Source organism: Perognathus longimembris, chromosome 10 (assembly GCF_023159225.1).
Source record: "Perognathus longimembris pacificus isolate PPM17 chromosome 10, ASM2315922v1, whole genome shotgun sequence".
NCBI lineage: Eukaryota > Metazoa > Chordata > Mammalia > Rodentia > Heteromyidae > Perognathus > Perognathus longimembris.
Genome location: NC_063170.1, coordinates 44799867 through 44823638, shown reverse-complemented (window position 1 = coordinate 44823638; position 23772 = coordinate 44799867). Strand labels below are relative to the sequence as shown.

The 23772-nt window shown below is 42.4% G+C and overlaps 1 protein-coding gene across 3 annotated transcripts in view; it reads right to left on the bottom strand.

Moving 5' to 3' along the window:
* Positions 1–333: 333 nt before the first annotated feature.
* Positions 334–23772, bottom strand: part of LOC125358658 (ubiquitin-conjugating enzyme E2 E1) — a 57401-nt gene continuing 33962 nt past the window's right edge. For all 3 annotated transcript variants that reach the window (XM_048355957.1, XM_048355956.1, XM_048355955.1), the window contains 3 exons: positions 4078–4210; positions 2106–2253; positions 334–1086 (listed from right to left, as the gene is read on the bottom strand). In XM_048355957.1, the coding sequence (XP_048211914.1) occupies positions 989–1086; positions 2106–2253; positions 4078–4210 (379 nt within the window). In that variant the 3' untranslated portion in view covers positions 334–988. The remainder of the gene's footprint in view (positions 1087–2105; positions 2254–4077; positions 4211–23772) is intronic.

The window sequence follows — 23772 nt, the reverse complement described above, 5'->3', positions numbered from 1 at the left end:
GTTGCTATGGTAGAGAACTTGCCTTGAAAGCAGGAAGACCTGGGTTCTAACTCCATACTGCCAGAAACAGACACAGGTGAAGGAAGCCTCTCACCACATACTGAATCTGCAACACCTTGAACTTAGCCCCCCCCCCCTTGATGTAATACATTTTTATTTAAAAGAAGATAAAGCCCACAGGAGTTTGTCTTTGAAACAAGATGGCTTAGACCATGTAGCCTTTTCTAAGACCTCCAGTTCTCACAATAGATGACACCTACTCATTATTTAAAGCATCAAGTTGCTTCAAAAACAAGCTGCAACCAACAGGCAGAAGAAAACAAGAACACAGAGTCAGGTTGTTTTTAATGTTGTTTATTAGCACAGTAACAAATGCAGACATAAGAAGTCTACAACATAGAACCAATCCACTGAGTGACTCCTATTCCACGCCTTACAGTTTAACAGCTTAAGGTATTTCACTACAGGATTTCCAAGTTGATTCAAATCTCTAAAGTAGATTTGCCTATAAAATAAAATACATTAACTTCATTTCCTACATGGTGTCTTATAGCCACATATCCATTATATATATAAAATATATATAATGAGATGACAGTCTCTAAAAACTGTTAAATATCAATGTTCCCTTCCAAGAAGGGAAAGCAGATTTTACATAAATGGCTGTGTATAACCTGTACAAAATTATGTTTTAAAATTAAGACTACAAGCAACCGAGCCCAAATATCTAAATGTGCATTCTTTTCTGTACTGCGTATCAGCTAATATTGTGGAACTAGTGACGGTTTTTAAAAGTTGCTATTACCAATTTCGCCTACTGTAGCAAGATACCTTAAGTTACAACAAAATCTTAGGAAATAAGACTGAATAATATCTGTTATAGAAATACCCTACTCTTTACCAACTCCCACCCTCCCCCATCCCTTCAAAATCATAAGCAGCTCTCTTCTGTGACAGACAAATAATGTACGAACTGTGAAAACCCAGTTTATGTAGCGTATCTCTTGGTCCACTGTCTGGCCATTCTGTCATGTTCTGCTCTGTTGGTCATATACTGAGTGGCAATACTTCCTACCAAAGGGTCGGCTGCAAGAAAAAAATATAAATTACTTTGGACAAAGCAAAAGGACATTTTTTAAGCTACAACAAACTGGACTGCTTCAGTAGAAATGTACACAAAAGCAATTGTGATTAAACCAGTCTTTGAAACACCACTTTGCTATCCTGGGTGTTTATTCTTCTGAAAGTCACATGAAATGTAACAAGGGGGTGATAAGATTATCCTAGCAAAATGAGAGGAGCATCTGGCTTTATTCTCTTACTCCATTTCTCTCCCCTACATAACACCCAACTGTTCATGTTGAGGCCAAGCTGGGTAGGGAGGGCCTGGAATGGTCAAGGCAGCAGAGCACCATTAACATGCACTCTGTTCACATGACGGGGAATGTTGGCAAGTGATCGCAGCTGTAATGGAACACTATTTTCTTCTAGGAAAAAAAAACCTACAAAATAAAAATCTGTGCCCCCAGTTGGTGAAAGTACAATCTCAAATATTGTGGTTTGAGCAGAAAAATAAATTTTAATAGTCAAAAACAAAATCACAGTTCAGTACTAAGTATTTATTAGTAGAAGAAAAATGTATAAAACTGAGCATGTGATCCGGCAGCTCTGCTCTACGAGCCCACAGGCACAGGAGGGAAATACTACAAGGTGAAAAATCTAACATAAAAACCTCAGGTAAACAGACACAGCTAAGCTTTCAATTCAAAATATGTGTTCTGGGGCTGGGGATATAGCCTAGTGGCAAGAGTGCCTGCCTCGGATACACGAGGCCCTAGGTTCGATTCCCCAGCACCACATATACAGAAAACGGCCAGAAGCGGCGCTGTGGCTCAAGTGGCAGAGTGCTAGCCTTGAGCGGGAAGAAGCCAGGGACAGTGCTCAGGCCCTGAGTCCAAGGCCCAGGACTGGCCAAAAAAAAAAAAAAAAATATGTGTTCCATACCCCTAACCCGTGAAGCTGCTACATTTTTTCAGCTAGTAGACTGAACCGCTCAGAAACTTAGAAAACTTGTAGGAAAACAAAACAAGAACAATCAATCTTACCAGGATTACAGTCTGTAAGAAGTGAGCAGATAGAAAGGAGGACTTTAGAAATGGTTAGTGCTGGACTCCAGTTATCTTTGAGTATGTCCAAGCAAATAACTCCTTGACTGTTAATATTACAGTGATAGATTCTTGTCCGAAATGTCACCTACAAGAATAAGGCAGTGTCAACATGATTCAAACATTTTACCAAGATGAGATAGGGAAGGCTGGTATGATAGTTTAGAAAGTGTTCACTGACACCAATCTGAGGGACTGTCACTCTCTCATTTTCAAGTACTATCCCACTGACAGAAGCAAAGGAGGTTCCGTACTTAAGTCATCCTTAGCCATTTTAATACTTTTAAAAAATATTACCATTTCCAAGTTTCAATGGTTGTTTGCTGACCTCTTGTGTTAGCTGGTAGTAATGCACTGCTTCAAAGTAAGTTTCAGAGTCAAATACTGAGAACCAAAAATCACCCTGCTCATTAAAAAATAGCAAACTAGGCACTGGTGTCTTGTACCTGAAATCCTAACTACTTGGGTTGCTGAAGTCAGGAATTCTGAGGTTCAAGGCTAGCCTCAGCCCCAAACCCATGAGATTCCATTTAAACCACTAGCTGGGCAAAGGTGACATGTGCCTGTCATCCCAGCTACAGGGGAGGCTGAGATGGGAGAGGATATTGATTCTAGATAAGCCTGGGCAACAAAAGTTCTCAAGATACCATCGCAACAGAAAAGGATGCCGGCCTGCCATGTATGGTGGTTACGGGAAGCATAAACAGGTCTAAACACTGCAAAGAAGTGATCCTATTGAAAATAAGAAAGGCAAAAAAGAGATCAAGTAGTAGAGTGCCTGCCTAATAAGCAGGAGGTCTTAAGATTCAAACCTTCTCAGTGCTGCCTCCCCAAAGGCAAATTATGTTTTTTTGGGTCAGTTGTGGAGCTACGACCTGGGTGCTGTCCCTGAGCTCTTCAGCTCAAAGCAAGCGCTCTACCACTTGAGTCACAGTACCACTTTTGGTTTCTGGTGGTTAATTAGAGATAAAGAGTCTCATGGACTTTCCTGCTCAGGCTGGCTTTGAACCTCAGTCCTCAGATCTCAGCCTTCTGAATAGCCAGGATTATAGGTGTGAGCCACCAACGCCCGGCATGCAAATGATTTTTATAATACTATACAAAATTAAGAAATGTCTTCTGACCATACATTAGATCCAGACATTTTATCTGATCGAATGACAGACTTAGGAAGATGGGAGTTATCCCCAGGCGAGGAAGCAATAGTGGCAAGACTTATTTTGACTGCCACATTTTTTTTTCTTTTGCCAGTCCTGGGGCTTGGACTCCAGGCCTGAGCACTGTCCCTGGCTTCTTTTTGCTCAGGGCTAGCACTCTATCACGTGAGCCACAGCGTCACTTCCGGCTTTTTCTGTATATGTGGTGCTGAGGAATCAAACCCAGGGAGGGTGTCATGCATGCTAGGCAAGTCCACAAATTCCCTGTAAACTTTACTGATTTTTTTTTTTTAAAGGACGGGGGGAGGGATGTGTAATTCTTATTGTCATGATGATAGCTAGCAGCTCTCAGGCTGCTGGTGGGTGGTGAGAGGCCGTGGTCTGTGCACTCCCTGTCTATACTAGTGATGGAAGGAATGGAACCTGAGAAAAAAGGTAACAGTGAGGACATTCTGGTTATCTAGTGTTTCAGTACATAGATAATGTGACACAAATTCAAGCTGTCAGAAGCTTTTGTCCAGCAGGATGAAAACCGTGGATTAATACTCATTTGCTAACATGGTTACTTCTAAGTAGTACAGTTTTAAGCACTCACATCCTAGAAATGGTCTTTGCCAATGAAGCAAAGTCAAGCTAAGGACTCAGTTCCGTACTCATATACATTAATACCTAACACGGGAATAAGCTGAAGTTTTAACAGCCTCAATAGTCCGTGCACAGGTGTGTATAAGCTTGAGCAGAAGTAGCTTTCTCACCTTTGGAGGCTTGAAGGGGTACTCTGGTGTGAAAGTGATGTCCAGGAAGAAGACACCGCCTTCATACACAGACCCCGGAGGCCCTAAAATGGTCGACCTCCATTCATAGATGTTGTCGCCTTTGGGACCAGCACTGCAAAACAACAAAACAGAAGGTAAGTCAATGGTGGTGCTTTTTTTTTTTTTTTTAAATCAAGCTATGAATACAGAGGGGTTACAGTTACATAAGGTAGTGAATACATTTTTTGTCATACTTGTTACTGTTACCCCCCTTCCTCGTTTTTCTCCCACCTTCCCTCCTCCAATTTTACCCTCCCCCCTCGGCTTTCATCATCTTTGTATTTTTTTTTTACCTTCCCAATGATGGATATCATCATTCTAATCTACAATGCTTATGAACTATATGAATATTAACAATAAAATAATTCCTTCCAGGTCGGGTGATATGTATTTCTTTCCTTTCGCTTAGTATATAATCGGTTCCCTCTTTTTCTCTCATTTCTTTCCTCTTCCCAAAGTCCCTGAGTTGCTTAGTTCACTTTCATCAATGTCCACTTCAGCTGTTGGGACCCCTCTACTGTATTTTTTTTCACCCGACTCACTGTGCCCTCTTCCCAGCTTCCCTCAGATGTGCACATGTATACACCATATGTGAGGTAGAGAATATAGGGTCCTTTACTATAAGCAGTGGTGACACTTTTTAAAAAGGAGAGAACATTACTTCTTTCCATTCCCTTTCTTTTTTTTTCAGTCCTGGGATTTGAACTCAGGGCCTGGGGACTGTCCCTGGCTTCTCTTTGCTCAAGGCTAGCACTCTACCACCTGAGCTACAGCGCGCCACTTCTGGCCGTTTTCTATATATGTGGTGCACAGGAATTGAACCCAAGGCTTCATGTATACAAGGCAAGCACTCTTGCCACTAGGCCATATTCCCAGCCCTCCATTCCCTTCTTGATGCCGAAGTGAACAGACCCACCAGCCTTCAGATAAACTGGACGATAAAAACAATGTTAAATTGATGAATAAGAAAATGCAATAATTTAAAAAATACATCTTAAAATACAGAAGCTACATTAGTGACAAATGACAGTCCTCCCCGCCCCCCAGCTACATCATTCCTATGACCATTTAAGTACCCAAAGTTTCCATTCTGAACTACCTCTTCATTTTCCCCCTATTACTGGGGATTGGACCCAGCATGGTAGGCAAGGTTCCACCATATACCCCCCACACCCAGCTTCTTCCTTGCGCTTTGTCTCCATAATCTTACTTAAACACAATCTAATAGACTGCTACTGCTCTTTGCATTATAAACTGAAGGGTGGGAGGAGGGCAATGACAAAGATCTAACTGTGTAAATTATTATTATTACTAGTAATTTATGGGCACACTCTCTTACACTAGGTTTTTTAGGTATCCAGGGAGTAGTAATTTCCTATTAAGACTAATCAAGTGGTCAAATATGTGCCAATGTTTAGGATGACATACAATTTTGTTGTTGTTGTGGGGCTTGAACTCAGGGCCTGGGCACTGTCTCTGTCTTTTGTCCCAAGGCCAGCATACTCACTCTACTCTGAGCCACAGTTCCACTTCCAGTTTCCTGGTTATTAAGTGGAGATAAGAGTCTCATGGACTTTGCTGCCTGGGTTGACTTCAAACCAGGATCCTCAGATCTCAGCCTCCTGAGGAGCTAGGCTTATAGGCATGAGCCTATAATAAACCAACACCTGACCACACACAATTTTTTTTTGTTTGTTTGTTTTTGGCCAGTCCTGGGCCTTGGACTCAGGGCCTGAGCACTATCCCTTGCTTCCTTTTGCTCAAGGCTAGCACTCTGCCACTTGAGCCACAGCGCCACTTCTGGTCGTTTTCTGTATATGTGGTGCTGGGGAATCGAACCCAGGGCCTCATGTATACAAGGCAAGCACTCTTGCCACTAGGCCATATCCCCAGCCCAACCTGTTGTTTCTTGGTCCTCTACTTGCACTGTCTTTGCAAGGCATCCTAGATCTCAGTACAGAACTCACATGATTTGGATAAATGTCAGTTAAAGCTAGCGTTTACAACATTAGGGAAGGGCCAGGAGGGTCTCCCAAGACCCTTTCAAGGAGCCTACACAAAGTCAACTATATTTATGAAACTAAAGCATGCTTTACCATTTTTACCCCCGTTTTCTCACAACTGTGATACAGGGTTTACTGAAGCTGCATCAGATGTGCTGTGCAAAAGGCTGAATGCAGAAGCAGAGATGCAAGCCCAGCTGTTTTCTATTAAGCCAGACAGTAAAGCAATTTGCAAATACATAAAACAGTGCTACTCTTTGAAGTTTTTTTTAGATTTAAAAAGTAGCTGCTTTCATTAAAATGATGTTATGTTTTTATTTTAAAATCATAGCTATTTTAATGCTTAATTTTGTTAAGCATTTATTTTAAATACAGTAAAAGTCCAATTATTAAACATATAATCAAAAGCTCCCGAATCTGAAATAAATTAGTAGTGTATCCAATGGAAGGGATGATCAAGATGCATTGTACTCATAAACTGGCATGCTGAACTGAAACCCTTTTATGTAAATAATTCGAAATAATAAAAAGGGAAAAAAGTATAAGTAAGTCGGACACTGGTGTTCATTCCTGTAATCCTAGCTATTAAAGAGGTTGAGCTCTGAGGATCAATAGCTCAGGCAATTATCTCCAATTAACAACTAACAAGCAGGAATTAGAGATATTTGTTATGCAGCAATAAATAAATGCTCCACCTTTGGAGTGCAGACTCATCACAAACAACTTGATACACAGATTACCCCTTATCCAAAAATGTTGGGAACTAGAAACATTTTGCATTTCACATTTTTGGGGATTTGGGAATATTTGCATATACCTAATGAGCTATCTAAACACAACTCACTTAATGTTTCCTATATACTTTCTACACATAGCCTGAATTTTTAGTGCTCCTGCAGCTGACAGCCATTTCACATGAATTCAGGCGTGGAATTTCCACTTAAGGTGTCTGCTGTGTGAATTAAATTTTGGAGTTTTAGATTATATCCCTACTCAACCTATTACCATATCTTGGGTGAAAATTTAAAATAATCACATGTAGGCTGGGGATATAGCCTAGTGGCAAGAGTGCCTGCCTCGGATACACGAGGCCCTAGGTTCGATTCCCCAGCACCACATATACAGAAAACGGCCGGAAGCGGCGCTGTGGCTCGGGTGGCAGAGTGCTAGCCTTGAGCGGGAGGAGGCCAGGGACAGTGCTCAGGCCCTGGGTCCAAGGCCCAGGACTGGCCAAAAAAAAAAAAAAAAAGTATAAAATAATCACATGTAGGTTACGTTTATAACTGTTCCCACTCCCAATTAAACAACCATCAGTGACTATGAAGGGGTTGATACCCTGTAGCCCTTGTCAAATTAGATGAAATTGGGAGGCTGAGTGAGGTGGCACAAACTTGTAATCCTAGCTGCTTGGGAGGTGGTAAACTTTTATTCAGTAATAACAAAGTATGGCTCAAGTGGTAGAACTTCCGCTTTGAGTGAAAAAGCCAAGTGATATTATGGCCCAAGACCAGCCAGAGCATCAAAGTCCTCGAGACTCCATTTCAACCAATGACTGGAATTGGTGATATGTGCATGTTACCCAGGCTTATATGGGAAGTACATGGCTGGGTATCATGGCTTGTGCCTCTCATCCTCAGTGACCTGGGGAAACACAAATTGAAAATTGCAACTAAGGCTGAGCCTGGGCATAAAGCAAGATCGCACTTTGCAAATAACCAATGAGGCATGGCTCAAGGAAAAGAGTATTTGCCAAGAAAGTACAAGGCCCCCAAGTATTTGGGGGGGAAAAAATCCAGGTTTGGGACCTGTGATAAAAGCTTCTACTGGAAGTTAATTTGAACACTGGGAAATATCTAGAATGAATGGGCATTATATAGTCTCACTGCTTCCTCCCTCCCCCCTCCCCCACCTCCCGCCTTAGTTCAGGTGTTCTTTCTTTTCTTAACCTCTTTCTACTATGCTCTCAGACAGGAGCAGAGATAACTTGGCTGAGATGCAAATCATGCCCAAGTGTAAATCAAAGGGTTCAAGATTACTCCAGCAGTAGGATGCAAATATACTTTCAAAAGGCAAGTGACCAGACTGCCCAACCAGGAGACCTTTCCACCAAAAAGGGGTGCTCTTCCTCTCTTTTCAAATGCAGCAATGCCTACTGTCAGAAGCTATTCGCCTAAATAATCAAGACAGCTCTGCAAAATGAAGCTCAAAATCATTTATCCAGATACCAGTGAAATCAAGTTGGAATTCAATTCTCCACAATATATGTTTGTTCTGACCTCATACCTGCATGTCTAAATACCATTCCAAGAATATAAGCAGATAGAAAAACACCAAACTTTGATAGTAGAAATATATATAATTTTCTGTGGGTTTTTTTTTTTTTGGTCATAAATCTTGATTTTCTCCAATCTTTCCCTAAACAGACTCAGGAAGCTCAGCGATGTGTTTGTGTAAAGTCATAAAGTTTAAAGTCAGTTCTGGCCAAGCCAATCCTGGTCTTCTACCTGCTCCTTCCCCTATATACCCAGAGGCTTAGAAAGAAAAGCTTGTGATGTGCTAAAGGATGTTTATTTGTTTTGTATTTCTGGCTTCTTCAAGAGAGTTTGGCCAGAAACCCCAGGCCAGGTTGGCCTCTCACTCCATCCTGTCTCACAGCTATGTACCACCAGGCCTGTGGCTTTAAAATTTCTTAAAACGAAAAAACAAAAAAAAGACTTTGTACAAATGAGCAAGTTGAAAATCACACACACAGTACACATAGAACTCAGTGTAGTGGAGATTTCAGTACAAATACGACAAGCCCAAAATGTTCCAAATCCCTGCCTTAATGAAAACCAAAGACTGCATCATTTCAATTCAACAGCCTGACTGATACACTGATATGGCCCTACATTGCAAAGGGAAGAAACAAATTAGTCTTCTCCTCTAGAGCTGACAAGCGGTTAGCAGAACCTGACATCCAATTTTCCTAGCTTGGAGGTTAGGGGGGCCCCAGATGTACTTCAGGAACTTCAATCCACTCCATTCAAGGTCACAGTGGCAGTCCTGGGGTTTTGGGCCTGTCCCTGTGTGAGGACTCATTACCACCCCCTGCTGGGTGCTCTGTGGAGGGCAGGCCGCTGCACTGGGCTCCCTCCCTCCCTCTCCACTTCCCTGCAGAACCCACACCCAGAACTCCCAGTCTTCATACACTATGGAGTCATCATTGTATCACGGGACCCAGAGGGCCCGGAGAGAAAGGAGGAGGCCTGTTTGTGGTTTGTACAGGGCTGAAAGATGGGATGAGCAACGTGGGGCCCAGTATACAAAATGTGGCGATGAGCTGGGAAGGGAGTCACCAACTGTCTATGCTTAAGTGACTCTCCACTCTGCTGAAGGCACCCACACAACACACCATTCTAGCTGAGCCACAGACCACACACCTCACACAGCTAGGCACAGAGCAGCTGCGGAGAGGAGCCCTGACACAAAACTCATTACTGGTCTTTACTGGGGCCAGCCAGCCATCACAGGACTTTCAATTGACTCACAAATCAATGCTGAGCAGCATATTCACTCCATGCCCGCACCATGTGCTTCCAGAAATGCCGCTAGGAGTTATTTCATGCTTATTACCAATTGATTGCAAAGCAATGTACTCAAATAAGGATGAACAAAAACGTTATCTTCCAAGAACATCCAAATTACCAAGTACCCAAATTATTCAAATTACCTACCATACTTTCAAAGAACTCATTTCTAATGTATGTGCTATGGAAAGAAAAAAACCCACAAAGACAAGTAGTAAAGTTCTGAAAGGAGGGGCTGGCATGTAGCTCAGTGGGTAAAGCATTTGCCTAGGAAGTGGAACGCCCTGGGCTTGATCCCTAGTGCCAAAAAAAAGATAACAACAACAACAACAACAAAAAGAAGTAGTTGTTCCAGGCCTAGGGTAAAGGGCTTGGCTTTGAAGCCCTTCATGGGGATGTGAGCCCACATGTGTGACTGCAAAATATGAACACTAAAGGATCAAAAATGAGGAAAGTGGAATTTTTTTTCTTTTCATTTGGCAGTCCTGGGCCTTGGACTCAGGGCCTGAGCACTGTTCCTGGCTTCTTTTTGCTCAAGCATAGCACTCTGCCACTTGGACCACAGCCACTTCTGGCCATTTTCTGTATATGTAGTGCTGGGGAATCGAACCCAGGGCTTCATGTATACAAGTCAAGCACTCTTGCCACTAGGCCATATTCCCAGCACGGAAAGTGGAAATATTTTTAATGTCACGTTTTTTTTCCTTCTGGCCAAGGTTGAGCCTCGTATTCCACATAACCTCCAGGCTCAGCAATCGGTGGTACCTCTGAATGTTGGCAAATGTGGCAGGAAAAGGTTTGGCAAGTATGTATAAGAAGCCCTCTGTGACAGCAGAATTCTGAGAGGGGCTGCTCTACTGCCATCAAGTGTGGGCAAAGCCATGACTCGCTTGGAACCCATAAGACTTGGCAGCGTTCACACGGTGACCCTCCCTTGACCAGGTGGTCTTAGATCTATCGAAGACTCAGACTTTACTGACAAGACAGAATCTTTTGCTAGCTTTGCAGAAGCAAGCTGCTAAGACAAACTGCACACCAAAAGGCTAGAGAACCACCAAGAGGCTGCCAGAGACCCATAGCTACAGACAATGAATCCAGCCAGCAACAGTGTGAGCTTGGAAGGTTTCCCACTGAGGACATAGGCCAACCGCCTCCTGACAGCAAGTTTGAGAGACCTTAAGCAGACAGAGGGCACAGCTACACTCTGCTGGGTTGACACTCGTTAACTATGCCCACTGCTTTGAACTGATAAATTTGCACTGTTGTTAAGCAGCAATAAAAATCCTGCTAGCATAAGCTTCATTTTCTGGAGAAGGTTAAACAGAGGGTCTCTGTACCAAGGGCCATTACATGGATGCCAGCAGAATGGCGTGCTAAACACGAGCCCCTTGCAAGCTGGAAAATAAGACCCCCAGCTGCCTGCCTTCACCCAGCTCCCAGAAGACAGATCTTGATAAGTTGATATTCAAGTTTCCAGAATTAAGTAAATGATAACCCAAGTAAACACAGTGCCTGGGTTCCTAACATGCAAAACAAACTAGAAAATGGCCAGCAACAAAAACCATAAATTATAAAGAAAAAGAAACTTCAGAATGGATTTTTATCATTAATAGCCAAAGATAGAAAACTAAACTGATGAAATAAGAATAGGCCAAAACAAGATTCAAAGAAAATGTAGCTTTTGGAAATTAAAAATGAAGAAAAAAAATCTCATAAACTCTGTAAAGGTTGATGAAAAAAAAGGTATGACAGATGGACAATAGAAAAGAAAAAAAAAAGCCCACAAAAATTAAAGGACTATCAGAAGGTCCAAAATATGAATGAGTGTCATTCACAAAGAGGTAATAAAAGTAACCTGAGAAAATGTCCAGATTGAAAGGGCACAGCTCCTAGCTACTCGGAAGGCTAACATCTGAGAGGATTGGGGTTTAAAGCCAGCCCAGTCAGGAAAGTCTGTGAGACTCCAATCTCCAATTAAGCACAAAGAAAGCCAGAAGTGGAGTTGTGGCTCAGTGGTAGAGCACTAGCCTGGAGCAAAAGAGCTTAGGAACAGTGCCCAGGCCCTGAATTCAAACCCTGGGGCCGGCACACACAAAAGGAATGGGCACAGAAACTAGAGGAAAATATCCCAGCACAAGGTACACACAGTTTCCAGTGATCAAAGAACAATCAACAGGATAATGTACACGGAACTCAGCAGCTGGCTTCGGATTTCCACTCAGCAGCAGGAGATGGCTCTGGAGCAATGTCTTCAAAATGATTCCAGTGCAAATTCTATGCCCAGACAGGCCATCAATCAAGTTTAAGTAGAGAATAAAAATCTTTTCAGACATCTGAGGCATCTAAAAATTTATCTCCCAAGAATCCTTTCTCAGGAAGCTAATGGAGGATATACTCTACAAAAACAAGGGTATAAGCAAGAAAAAGAACGATAAAGGAAACAAAAAATTCAATGGAGATTGGTAAAAAGCAACCCCTCAAAAGACAATGATGGTGAGCCCAGCACCACAGCCGTACACACTTGCAGGGAGCTGTCCAAACTCCAGGGGAGACTACTTCAAAATGGATAAAATTCCCATAAAACCAGTGCTTCTGATTTGGGGTAAAACTAGTGACAAGTAAGTAGAAAAAATCAACTTTAGAGAAAAAAACTTATGTGGAGAAGGAAAGTAATGTGTGTCACATTAAGTAATGTTCATGCTGTATAAATAGCGAGTCTGGCACGAAACAAAACAGGACCATGTAGTGGGGTTGACGGGGAAGCATATAATTCATCACCCACTGTTATGAATCAAGCATTATTAGCAAAACCAAAAACACTAAGTGATGAGTAAGTACATTACCTAAAAACATGGAGGAAATGCAAAATAACCAGCTCAAAAGGCGCAAGTAATGGCCACGGAAGAGCAAAATAAAAGCAAAGTTGCTGGAAGGATGTTTTGTACAGGGTCCACAGACATTTTCGTATCATTAAACCATGTTAGTACATTATTATATTTTATTTATTTATTGCCAGTCCTGGGGCTTGAACTCAAGGCCCGAGCACTGTCCCTGGCTTCTTTTTGCTCAAGGCTAGCACTCTCTACCTACCACTTGAGCCACAGTGCCACTTCTAGATTTTTCTATATATGTGGTGCTGAGTTGATGACTCAAACCCAGGGCTTCACATATGCGAGGCAAGCATTAGGCCACATTCCCAGCTCCATGTACATTATTTTAATAAAAAATGAAAAGGAGATCTCTTATCATCTCTAACCACCTGATGGACATAAATAGCTTTTTGCTTGTTCGAGCTCCTCTGTGGTGTGAAGTGGTGTATACATTTTAACTAGCAATATTTACAATGATTATCCAGAGGTTCCCAGAGGTAGAGCATGGAATCTTAGCTATATAGTTACAGTTTTCAATGCATTTGCATAGTGCAAATGTTAGGGAGTCTCCGGATCAAAAACACAACCAAAAGGAGTAAGGATGTGGTTCAAGTGTGTACGGCTAGCTTAGAACACACAAGGCCCTGGGTACTGGGGTCAATTCTCCAGTACTACCACTACATATCTATACATATAAAAAGAACATATGGGGTAGGAAATTTTTTTCTAAGGAGAACTGGAAAGGTTTTCTGCCTAGGGGCCCTAAGCTATGCTAAGATTAGAGCATAACAGGTGGGTAAAATGGAGAAGAACTTCTGGGATGGACCAGAAATAAACTGGAAAGACTGTACAAGAACTGATCACACATGGCTTTCAATGTCTATGGAGTGATCTAGATTATAATAGCTTTTCACTGCTAGTGCATAGTCACTATATGAAGAAATGAAAAACCTCAAACACGTAACATCAACCTGCTTAGAAGTAGGAACCAGAAGGAGTGCCTCATTACTAAGTGGCTGTGGAGGCCCAGGTGTGGCCTAATGTAAGCAGTGTGGTAAGAACGGGAGTCTCTGGGGAAAACTAATACTTCCCGTAACAATCCTAATGGTTAATCTGTATACCACAGATCATATGCACAGTAACACATCCACAAAGGAGATAGCCTCATGTAGCTCGACAGAAAAGAACCCCAACTGTGTCATAAGGGGCTGCCCAATCTCCAGCAGTATTGTTAATCACACATCACAGACGACATTTCAAGCACACCTAGGAGGCAATTAATATAGCATCTGGGACAAGCTGGGTTACAGAGCAAGACCTTGTCAGTAAAAACAAATCAAGAAAAACCAACACAAGCCAGGCTTGATGGTGCACCTTTGTAATTACAGTACTTAGGAGGCTGAGGCAGGAGAATACTGATTGAGGCCAGACTAGGCTACATAGACATTGTCTCAAAACACTGAAATTAAACTGAATAATTAAAAAAAAAAGACATTATTTGAAGCTGGCTGTGGTGGCCTATACCTTGTAAGTTCAGCGCCTGGGGGGTAAGGGTTTGGGGAAGAAAGATGGTAAGTTTCAGTCCAACTTGGACAACATAGTGAATTCCAAGTCTGCTTGAAGTGAGGCCCTGACTGGCTAGGCGGGGGTGGGGGATTATCTGCTAATAAAAAGTGGCTTCCTGCATAGAACCTTGTCTTGTTAATAAGCATATAATTAGCTATACACTCATTTGCTGCCTTATGCAGCAGTTTCAAAATTATATAAATGGGCCGGGTATGGCAGTGCACACCTAGAACCTCAGGAAGAGTTGAGGTTCTAGGCCAGCCTGGGCAAAGTTTACTGAGATCTCCTCTCAACAAACAAGCTAAGTATGGTGGTTTGTTTATGCCTCTAATCTCAGCTATATGGGAGACCTTAGCTAGAAGGATGGCAGTCTAGACCAATCTGAAAAATAGCTAAAACACACCAACAAACAAAAAGGCACATATGTGTACACATGTGGGGTTTGTGTGTGTGTGTGTGTGAGAGAGAGAGAGAGAGAGAGAACATTTGCCTAGCAAGCACAGGCTAAGTTCAAACCCTAGTACCTCCCTGAATAAAAGCACTAGATTTATAGCTTATTATACATAAAGCTGGGGGTTGGGCTGTTCCTTGAAGATGCAGCACTGACAAGTGTCAAGCTTACAAATGCACAGTCAACACCAAAGGGCACAAAGATAAATATGATGTCAACTCAGGCTGGCCACGAAAGTGCAGTGCATTGCTCACTGCTAACTATACTCCTCTCAGAATTAACGTTTACCAAAGAAACTGGAGGCCTAGTCCCCGGTAGTGCTGGTTAATGGGTACTTCCACGGGCACTGTGTACTGCTCAAAGAAGGCATCCCTGCCTGAGACATTGCTAAGGAGATAAAATTAGTAGACTCAAGTTTGGCCAAACACCAAAGTCAATGAGCAGCAGCCAGCAGTACTGGAGGCGCAGCAGCTGCAGCGCTAGGCCCCAGCCGTGGAAACCTGATCAGGGGACATAACGTTCATCTTCAGCCAGCCAAGGTGAGAGCTCCCTGGCAAAGGAAGGCACCTCTGCACTTCTGGCTGCGGGGGAGGACTCCCCTGCCCCCCCCCCCCCCACGCTCTGCATGGCCTCCTCACAGACACTAAAGGGAAATTCTGCTAGGCCTCCATCAGAGACGGTATAAATTGTACCGAACACTGCAGACCTATTGTTTATTCTGCCCGCTGGGGGGGCACTGAGGCCTTTAAAAACCACAAAGAAAAGTTTGCTCTCATTGCATTAGATAAAGCAAAGCCACAGCAGGTATTGAAAATATAACTTTGTAGAGAATATTTCCTCCCATTCTACATCCAAGAAACAGGATTAGAGTGTTTAAGTACTTAACCTCAGCTTATAGTCACACAGCCACTAACTGGTATGTGTGTATGTGTGTGTACCATATGACCTTCTGTTGCTCAGGTGGGAGAAGCCTTGCTGGGCCTAGTGTTTTTGGCGAGGAGCCTGGGGTCATGGGTGTTCAGGTCAGAGGAGGGGCTGGAAATTTGTAGAGACAAGAGATACATATGGCAAGGGGAATTTCCAAGCCTCTCCCTTCCCTTAAGGAGAAAAGCAAGCAAACAAAAATAGAAGTGAAGGGCAGCTGTAGGCTCACCACCACCCGGAAAAAGATGAAAATGGGGCCAAGAACTGATCATGTCTTCTCCACCGCTCAGGCTCTGGGCAGTACGGAAGTTCTGCCTTGGGCCAGGCAGTGTTAGGTTGGAGTTGGCGTAGGTTCTGGTGGCCAGGAGGAATGAACTAGGAGCAGTTTCACCTCCACTCGGCACCAATGGCAAACTGATAAAAAAAGCTAGTGCCTACTCTCCTAAAACGTCCAGTAAGAGGGACTCTGATAATCAGTGATTCAAATAGAAGATAAAGTGCTAGAGAATGGGTCAAAGGAAGGCTTGGAAACATTTCAAATGGGTGTACCATCTCCTACATGCACGTGTTTTCACATGTGCACACATACACACAAGCTTTCAACCAGTAGAAAAGCTCCCTGCCACTTGTAGGGAGAGGAAACGAGTTTAGAACAAGTTTCCCCCAAAGAACAGCCTCAGTGCTGTAGGCCAGTGAGTGGTTCAAATAAAGAGAAAAGGATTAAAGCATTGTTTTTTCATAAAATTTAACTGATAACATATACAGGTTTTCTTTTGTTCTGAGGCACACGCCCCTACAAAGTCCTGATATGGTAAATCATAATTCCCCCCCAGTGTCTGTGAAAGTCAAACAAAGCTGGCAGCCCTCATCAGCCCTCAATGTGGAAATACCGTACACGCAGCCTTGCGTGGTGCCTGCCATAGAGAAAGGGCGTGGGGAAGCCCCAAAGCCTGTGGCTTGACTGGCCTAGAATCTCTCAGGCAAGGTCCCTACCACCCTCTTCCACCCAAACCAGCTCCTGAGAGAAGCCCACACTGCAGGTTTTCATCTGTGTCTAAAGTTCACAAAGAGGCAGCCAGAGCACCATCCCTCTCAGAGTTGCCCTGAGCTTCCTAACTGTGAGTCCTGTCTCCCTCAAGAGATGAACGCACTCCCCGAGCAAGTCTCTCCCAATGCGCAGGTGAAGTGAAGCCCCCGGCACCGAACTATTTCCTAAAGAAATTCAGCACAACTTGCCGTAGCAGGCACGTCACATCTCTATTGAAAGGCAACCCTGACGTGCAGCTTTCCAGTGTGCTGTTTAGCAGAACTTACCTCAATATCCCTCAGTCAAATCTGTCAACAAAATTTTGTCTCCTAAAGCTCATCTGTAATCTCGTTTCAAAATTAACTGGCAATTCCCACTTTGTGTATCACCCGGCTTTCTTGAAACTTTCCTGTCACCAAGACATTAATTTCCAGATTGCCTCCTGGCCTTGAACTGCAGCCCCCACCTCACCTTTCCCTGCTCCTCTGTCACAACAAACACAGTGGGAGCTCCCACCAAGAGATGGGATGAGGGGCAGTCCTGGAGGAAGAATGGCCTTACCAGGCATTCACAGGAGGAGAAAGGAAGAAGGCAAAGTTAGAACTGGACACAGATTATTCGCAAACAGCTGGTTGGTTTAACCTTGCTGGGCCCTGGCCACACATTAGGAAAATAATGCCACACTCAGATGTAGTGAATGCTTTCCGAACCAAATTCCAGATGACAGCAGCAGTTTTACTGTCGTAAATGCCTGGCTTCAGGAAAGGGTCACCCTGCCTTTTAAAGCTTTAAAAGTGAACTCATTGGTATAACAAACGACACTGAGCACAGAAATTCTAATTCACCCTACCTCCGTTTCTTCATCTGAAGCACATGGCTAGTGACAGCCCACAGCCCACTTCATCCAACCACACCAGTAAGGATCTAAAGTGAGAACTACATCAAGTGCCTCTAAACTCAAAAGCACTAATTTATGTGCATCAATTTTCTTTTGTTTCTTGTTATTTTTAGGCAATGTTTTTGCTCTGTAGCTCAGGCTGGTCTGGAACTTGTTCCTCTTGACTCAGCTGGGATTACAGTTATACACAGCCACACCCTGCCCCACAAAATTCATTTTAAAACAACTGCTACCTCTGCCATAGAAATAACCACTACTCAACAGAAATATCAATACCCTTCACAAAAAATGTAAAACTACTTTTTCACATTTTTTTTTTTGGCCAGTGCTGGGGCTTGAACTCAGGGCCTGAGCACTGTCCCTGGCTTCTTTTTGCTCAAGGCTAGCACTCAACCACTTGAGCCACAGTGCCAATTCTGGCTTTTTCTGTGTATGTGGTACTGAGGAATCGAACCCAGGGCTTCATGCATGCTAGGCAAGCCCTCTATCACTAGGCCACATTCCCTGACCCTACATTTTCACTCTCTAATAGCCAATAGTTATTTTATTCATGCTAAAAGTAAAAAATAATTCCACATCATTAATGAAGGTATGATGAGACAAAACAATTAACATTATTTCAATGAAGTACTATAATACAATTAAAAAGTTAAGAACTCGTAAAAATGGTAGAAGGTTTCCCTAACCAGATAAGAAGCAAAGACACTTCCAAGACCAACATTCTCTATGCTCAGATGTTTGGGGTTTTTTTTGTTTTTTGTTTTTGCCAGTCCTGGGCTTGGACTCAGGGCCTGAGCACTGTCCCTGGCTTGTTTTCTCAAGGCTAGCACTCTGCCACTTGAGCCACAGTGCCACTTCTGGCCATTTTCTGTATATGTGGTGCTGGGGAATTGAACCCAGGGCTTCATGTATATGAGGCAAGCACTCTTGTCACTAGGCCATATTCCCAGCCCCAGATGTTTGTTTTTTTTTCGGTCTGTTATGGGGCTTGAATTCAGGGCTGCCATACTGTCTTTTAAATTCTTTTTTGCTCAAAACTAGTGCTCCGCCACTTGTGCCACAGCACCACTTATAGTTTTCTGGTGGTTAATTGGAGATAAGAGTCTCATGGACTTTCCTACCTGTGCTGGTTTTGAATCACGATCCTCAGTAGGATTCCAGGTATGAGCCACCAGCGCCCCGCCTCAGATTGCTATAAGCACACTAACTTTACCACTGCATAACGAATTCTAACTATTATATACTTGAGGTAACCTAAAGTGTGAAACTAAGTTGAAACAGTTCTCTTTTTAGTTTCACAAAGTCATTTATGTAAAGTAATAAAAATTACACTTGAAAATCCAAACTTTTCAAAACCATCTGCCTTCTTAGAAGCTAAGCCTTCATATGTATTTCACTCTCCATTTAAAATATTAGCAAGACGTTGGTCAATATTACATGACTTATGTAACTGTAACCTCTGTACATCACACCTTTATAATAATAATTTAAAAAAATTAAAAAGAAGTTGGCCAAATGAATAATCTATTCATTAAAAGCAGACAGACATTTAATTTTCATTAAGCTTATAACTTAAATTTAGTCTCCCACAAAAGGAGTATCAAGATCCTGGTATTCAAGAGAATCTCCGAGCTTTTGTTCAAGCCGTAAGGAACTATGTCTTCCAACACACACACACAAGTTACTAGTCCTTCACTAGCTGTCAATTAATAAAGCAGAATTTGAAACTCTATATATCAACCCTTTATTTGGCATTTATTAGACCAGTGCAGTTACTTAAGAAGAGCCTGAGCCCAAAAAGGATCAAGTCATGAAAGGTTCCTCACCAGCCCTTCTTTTTTGGGGGTAGGAGGGACACACTAGGGTTTGAACTCAAGGCCTTTGAGGCTGTGTGTGTGGTTCTAGGGTTTGAATTCATGGCCTCACACTTGTTAGGCAGGTGCTCTACCACTTGAACCATTCCTTCAGACGACATGCTGATCATTTCTGAGATAGGGTCTTGCTTCTTGCCTAGGATTTCAGTCACAACGGCAATGGCAGGTACTGGCTCCCATACCAGCTTCTTCAGGTTGACTTTCCTATCTGGGCTAGCCTGGAACTCCTGGTTCCTAGACCACATAGCCAAGACGACACACAGGCATGAACCACCAGTACTCAGCAGACTTCGCCCTCAAGTAGGAAAAGGTACAGCCTTCAAAAACAGCACCCAGCATTTCTGCCATGGCTGTAATCAGTTAATATTAGGTCAAAGACTACCCTGAACCAATCCAGCATAGGTACGACAAATTAACTCTAGTAGGCTTGGGTTATATATCCTTCTTGGGTATCTGGAAGGAGTGGGGCACAGGTAAGAGAGTGGGACATAGGTAAGAGAAGATACATTTGAACCACATAGATGGAAAGGTTTAATATAAACTGAAGATGTTTGTTCCAACAGTTATATTAGGGGGAAAATAATACAGGGCTACCACAGACGGCCAAAACTATACATGTAAGGCTATAGGCTTAACTGTCATTGCTTTTATCAATACACTCAATACAAGAAACAAGATAGCAAAAAAATGCCTACTCTCTCTACCAACCCTACTACATGCTTACTTTAAACTTAACATTTCAATTGTGAATAGATGTAACTTTAAAAATACTATAAAACTTGTTAGAATAACAGGAGGAAAAAATTTTGTAATTCTTGGGTATGCAAAAGATGTCTTAGGTCACAAAAAGCATGAACTAGTTGGGTGCTGGTGGCTCATGCCTGTAATCCTAGCTACTCAGGAGGCTGAGATCTGAGGGTTGCGGTTCAAAGCCAGCCTGGGCAGAAAAGCTTATGAGACTTCTACAATTAACCACTAGAAAACTAGAAGTGGCACTGTGGCTCAAAGTAGCTTTGAACAAAAGAGCTCAAGGACAATGCCCAGGCCCGGAGTTCAAGCCCCAGAATCAACAACAAAAAGAAGTGCAAGCCATACAAGAAAAACTTGATAAACTCGAACAAATAATGTTGAGCGAGACAAGCCTAGAACACAGAAAACAAAGGGGCATGATCTCCCTGATATATGACTGTTAACAAAGGGAGACGGAGAGACAGTAGAGACCAAGTCTGTGAATACTGTATATGTTCTTGATACACTGTATATTGTATATATGTCTACCTGACCTAGACAAGGGATAGAAAAACAGGATGTAAGATATCACAAGAAATGTACACACTGCCCTACTATGTAACTGTACACGTTTTGCACAACACCTTGTAAAAAAATTATGTTCAATTAATAAACAAATTTAAAAAAAAGAAAAACTTGATAAACTGGCCTTATTCAAAATTAAAATCTGGCTTTCCGGTACATTATTATTTTTTCAAAAAACCTACCACTACCATAAAACTTAATGGTTAAAGTTCTGGGGCTAGGAATGTGGCTTAGTGGTAGAGTGCTTGCCTAGCATGCACAAAGCCCTGGGTTCAATTTCTCAGCATCGTATACACAGAAAAAGCTGGAAGTGGTGCTGTGGCTCAAGTGGTTGAGTGCTAACCTTGAGCAAAGAGAGGCTCAGGGACAGAGCCCAGGCCTAGAGTTCAAGCCTCAAGACTGGCCAAAAAAAAAAAAAAAAAAGACTGAATGTTCTGTCTCAAACATAAGGAACAAGACAAACATGTCCATTCTAACTATTTCTGTTCAATAGTATGTGGAAATTCCATCAGGGCAATTAGGCAGAACAAAAAATAAAACCATCCAGATTGCAAAAGAAGTAAAACCATCTGTATTTGCAGGTGGCATTATCATACATAGAAAAAAATTCTAAGGAATTCACTAAGCTATTATTAGAACTAATAAATGAACTAAGCAATACAGTAGAGTACAACATCAACTATGTATATCAACTGGCATCAAAAAGACTATAAAATACAAGGGATAAATTTAACAGACCAAGTGCAAAATGTTTGCCCTGAGAAGTATAAAATTTCATTAGGAAATTAAAGGTGGCCTGGCACTAGTAGATCTAAGAATTTCAGTTCGAAGCCAGCTCAGATGGACAAGTCCACAATACTCTTATCTCCAATTAACCAGCAAAAAGCAGAACTGGGTGGTGTGCCAAGTGGGAGGGCATCAGCCATGAGTAAAAAAGCCAAGTAAGAGTGCAAGGTCCTAAATTCAAGCCCTCGTGCTGGCATGTGCACACATTTGCGCTGACATGCAACACACACACACACACACACACACACACACACACGAGAAATTAAATATGACTTGAATAAGTGGAAACATATTTCAGGTTCATGAAGTAGAGATTTAGCATTGGTAAGACAACTATTTCTTAAATTGAACTACAGATTCAACACAATCCACTTAAGAATCCAGCTCCCAGCTCTGAGTTTCTTCCCCTGCCCCCCATTTTGTTTTTAATTTAATTTTAAAGGTGATGTACCAGAGGGGTTATAGTTACATAAAGTAATGAGTACATTTCTGTGACTGAAGATAGAGGTGTGGCTCAAGTGGTAGAGTGACTGGCTAGCAAGCACAAAGCCCTGAATTCAAATCCTGGTACTTCTAAAAACTGGATAGGGGTTGAATATCTCTTATCCAAAATGCTTGGAATCAAGTTTGAATTTTAGAATATCTGCATAGACATGAGCTATCATTTTGTCTCATTTACACACAAAGCCTGAAGGTGGTTTCACATAATGTTTTAGTGCACCAGTGTTTCCACTACAATGAGTGACATGAGACTGGGAGAGGTACATTCCACCTGTTGCATCCTGTTGGCACTCTAACAGTTGAGGTACTGAAGCACTTGGATTCTCACATTTCAGCTTGGTGTGAAATAGTGGAGAAAGTCTAAGCTACCTTTAGTCTAAAAAACAAGATGAAGAAGTCTATAACAAACTACTGTCTGTCTATGTTCACAAAAATGAAGGGTTGGGGCTGGGAATATGGCCTAGTGGCAAGAGAGCTTGCCTCCTACACATGAAGCTCTCGGTTCAATTCCCCAGCACCACATATATGGAAAACGGCCAGAAGGGGCGCTGTGGCTCAGGTGGCAGAGCCTTGAGCGGGAAGAAGCCAGGGACAGTGCTCAGGCCCTGAGTCCAAGGCCCAGGACTGGCCAAAAAGAAACAACAACAACAAAAACAAAAATGGAGAGGGACTGGGAGTGCAGATCAGTGGTGAAACATTTACCTACAGGGTCCTGAGGGGGAAAAGTGAAAAATTTTAAATGAAGAGTTGAGAAAAAAGTGTATGTAATACACACACACACACACACACACACACACACACACACACACACTCATTCAACGTTCTGGTTTGAGGAGCTATATTCCTATGGGCTTATATACCTAAAGCTATTCATACAACATGCCCAGGAAGCTGGCAAAAGCAACAGCCTTTGTATCTGGAAATGGGAGCATATAGTCAGGGCCTGGGCACTGTCCTTGAGCTTTTTTGCTCAAGGCTAAACAACTGTTCTACCACTTAAGACACAGTTCCATTTGCAGCTTTTCGCTGGTTAGCTGGAGATAAAGATCTCAGACTTTTCTGCCCAGGCTGGCTTTGAATCATAATCCTCGGATCTCAGACTCCGAGTAGCTAGGATGACAAAGTGTGAGCCACTAGCACCCGGCTCATACTTTTTCTACATATAACTTTGTACTGTTTCAGTTGTTAGTGATGTGTATTCATTAACTCCAAAATAAAATGGTAAAAATGACAAGTACACAAACATAATATATAGACAGAAAAGTATATATTTTAATATGACAACACTGTTTCTACTCGAATGTTTAAACTTCATTTCAGTTACTTATCTTTAATATTTATCAATTTTCTCTTTGAAAATGAATCATTATGTTGTGCTGACATATGGAATCAATGAATGTATTTTTTTTTTTTTTTTGGCCAGTCCTGGGCCTTGGACTCAGGGCCTGAGCACTGTCCCTGGCTTCTTCCCGCTCAAGGCTAGCACTCTGCCACTTGAGCCACAGCGCCGCTTCTGGCCGTTTTCTGTATATGTGGTGCTGGGGAATCGAACCTAGGGCCTCGTGTATCCGAGGCAGGCACTCTTGCCCCTAGGCTATATCCCCAGCCCGAATGTATTTTTTAACCTAGAAAGGTTATTTCGTTTTTATTTCTCATCTCTAACAATTCCATCTCAAATGGCATATTCTCTGACTTTAAAATACAGTGTGAACATTCCAGAATCCAGTTCACCTGCCTGCTTGCCTTCCTTCCTTCCTTCCCTCTCTCCTTATAGTTACTTTTGCAAGGCCTCACATCTTCTAGGCAAAGCATTTGACCACTGAGTTACGCCTCCAGGCTCTCCTCTACTGAT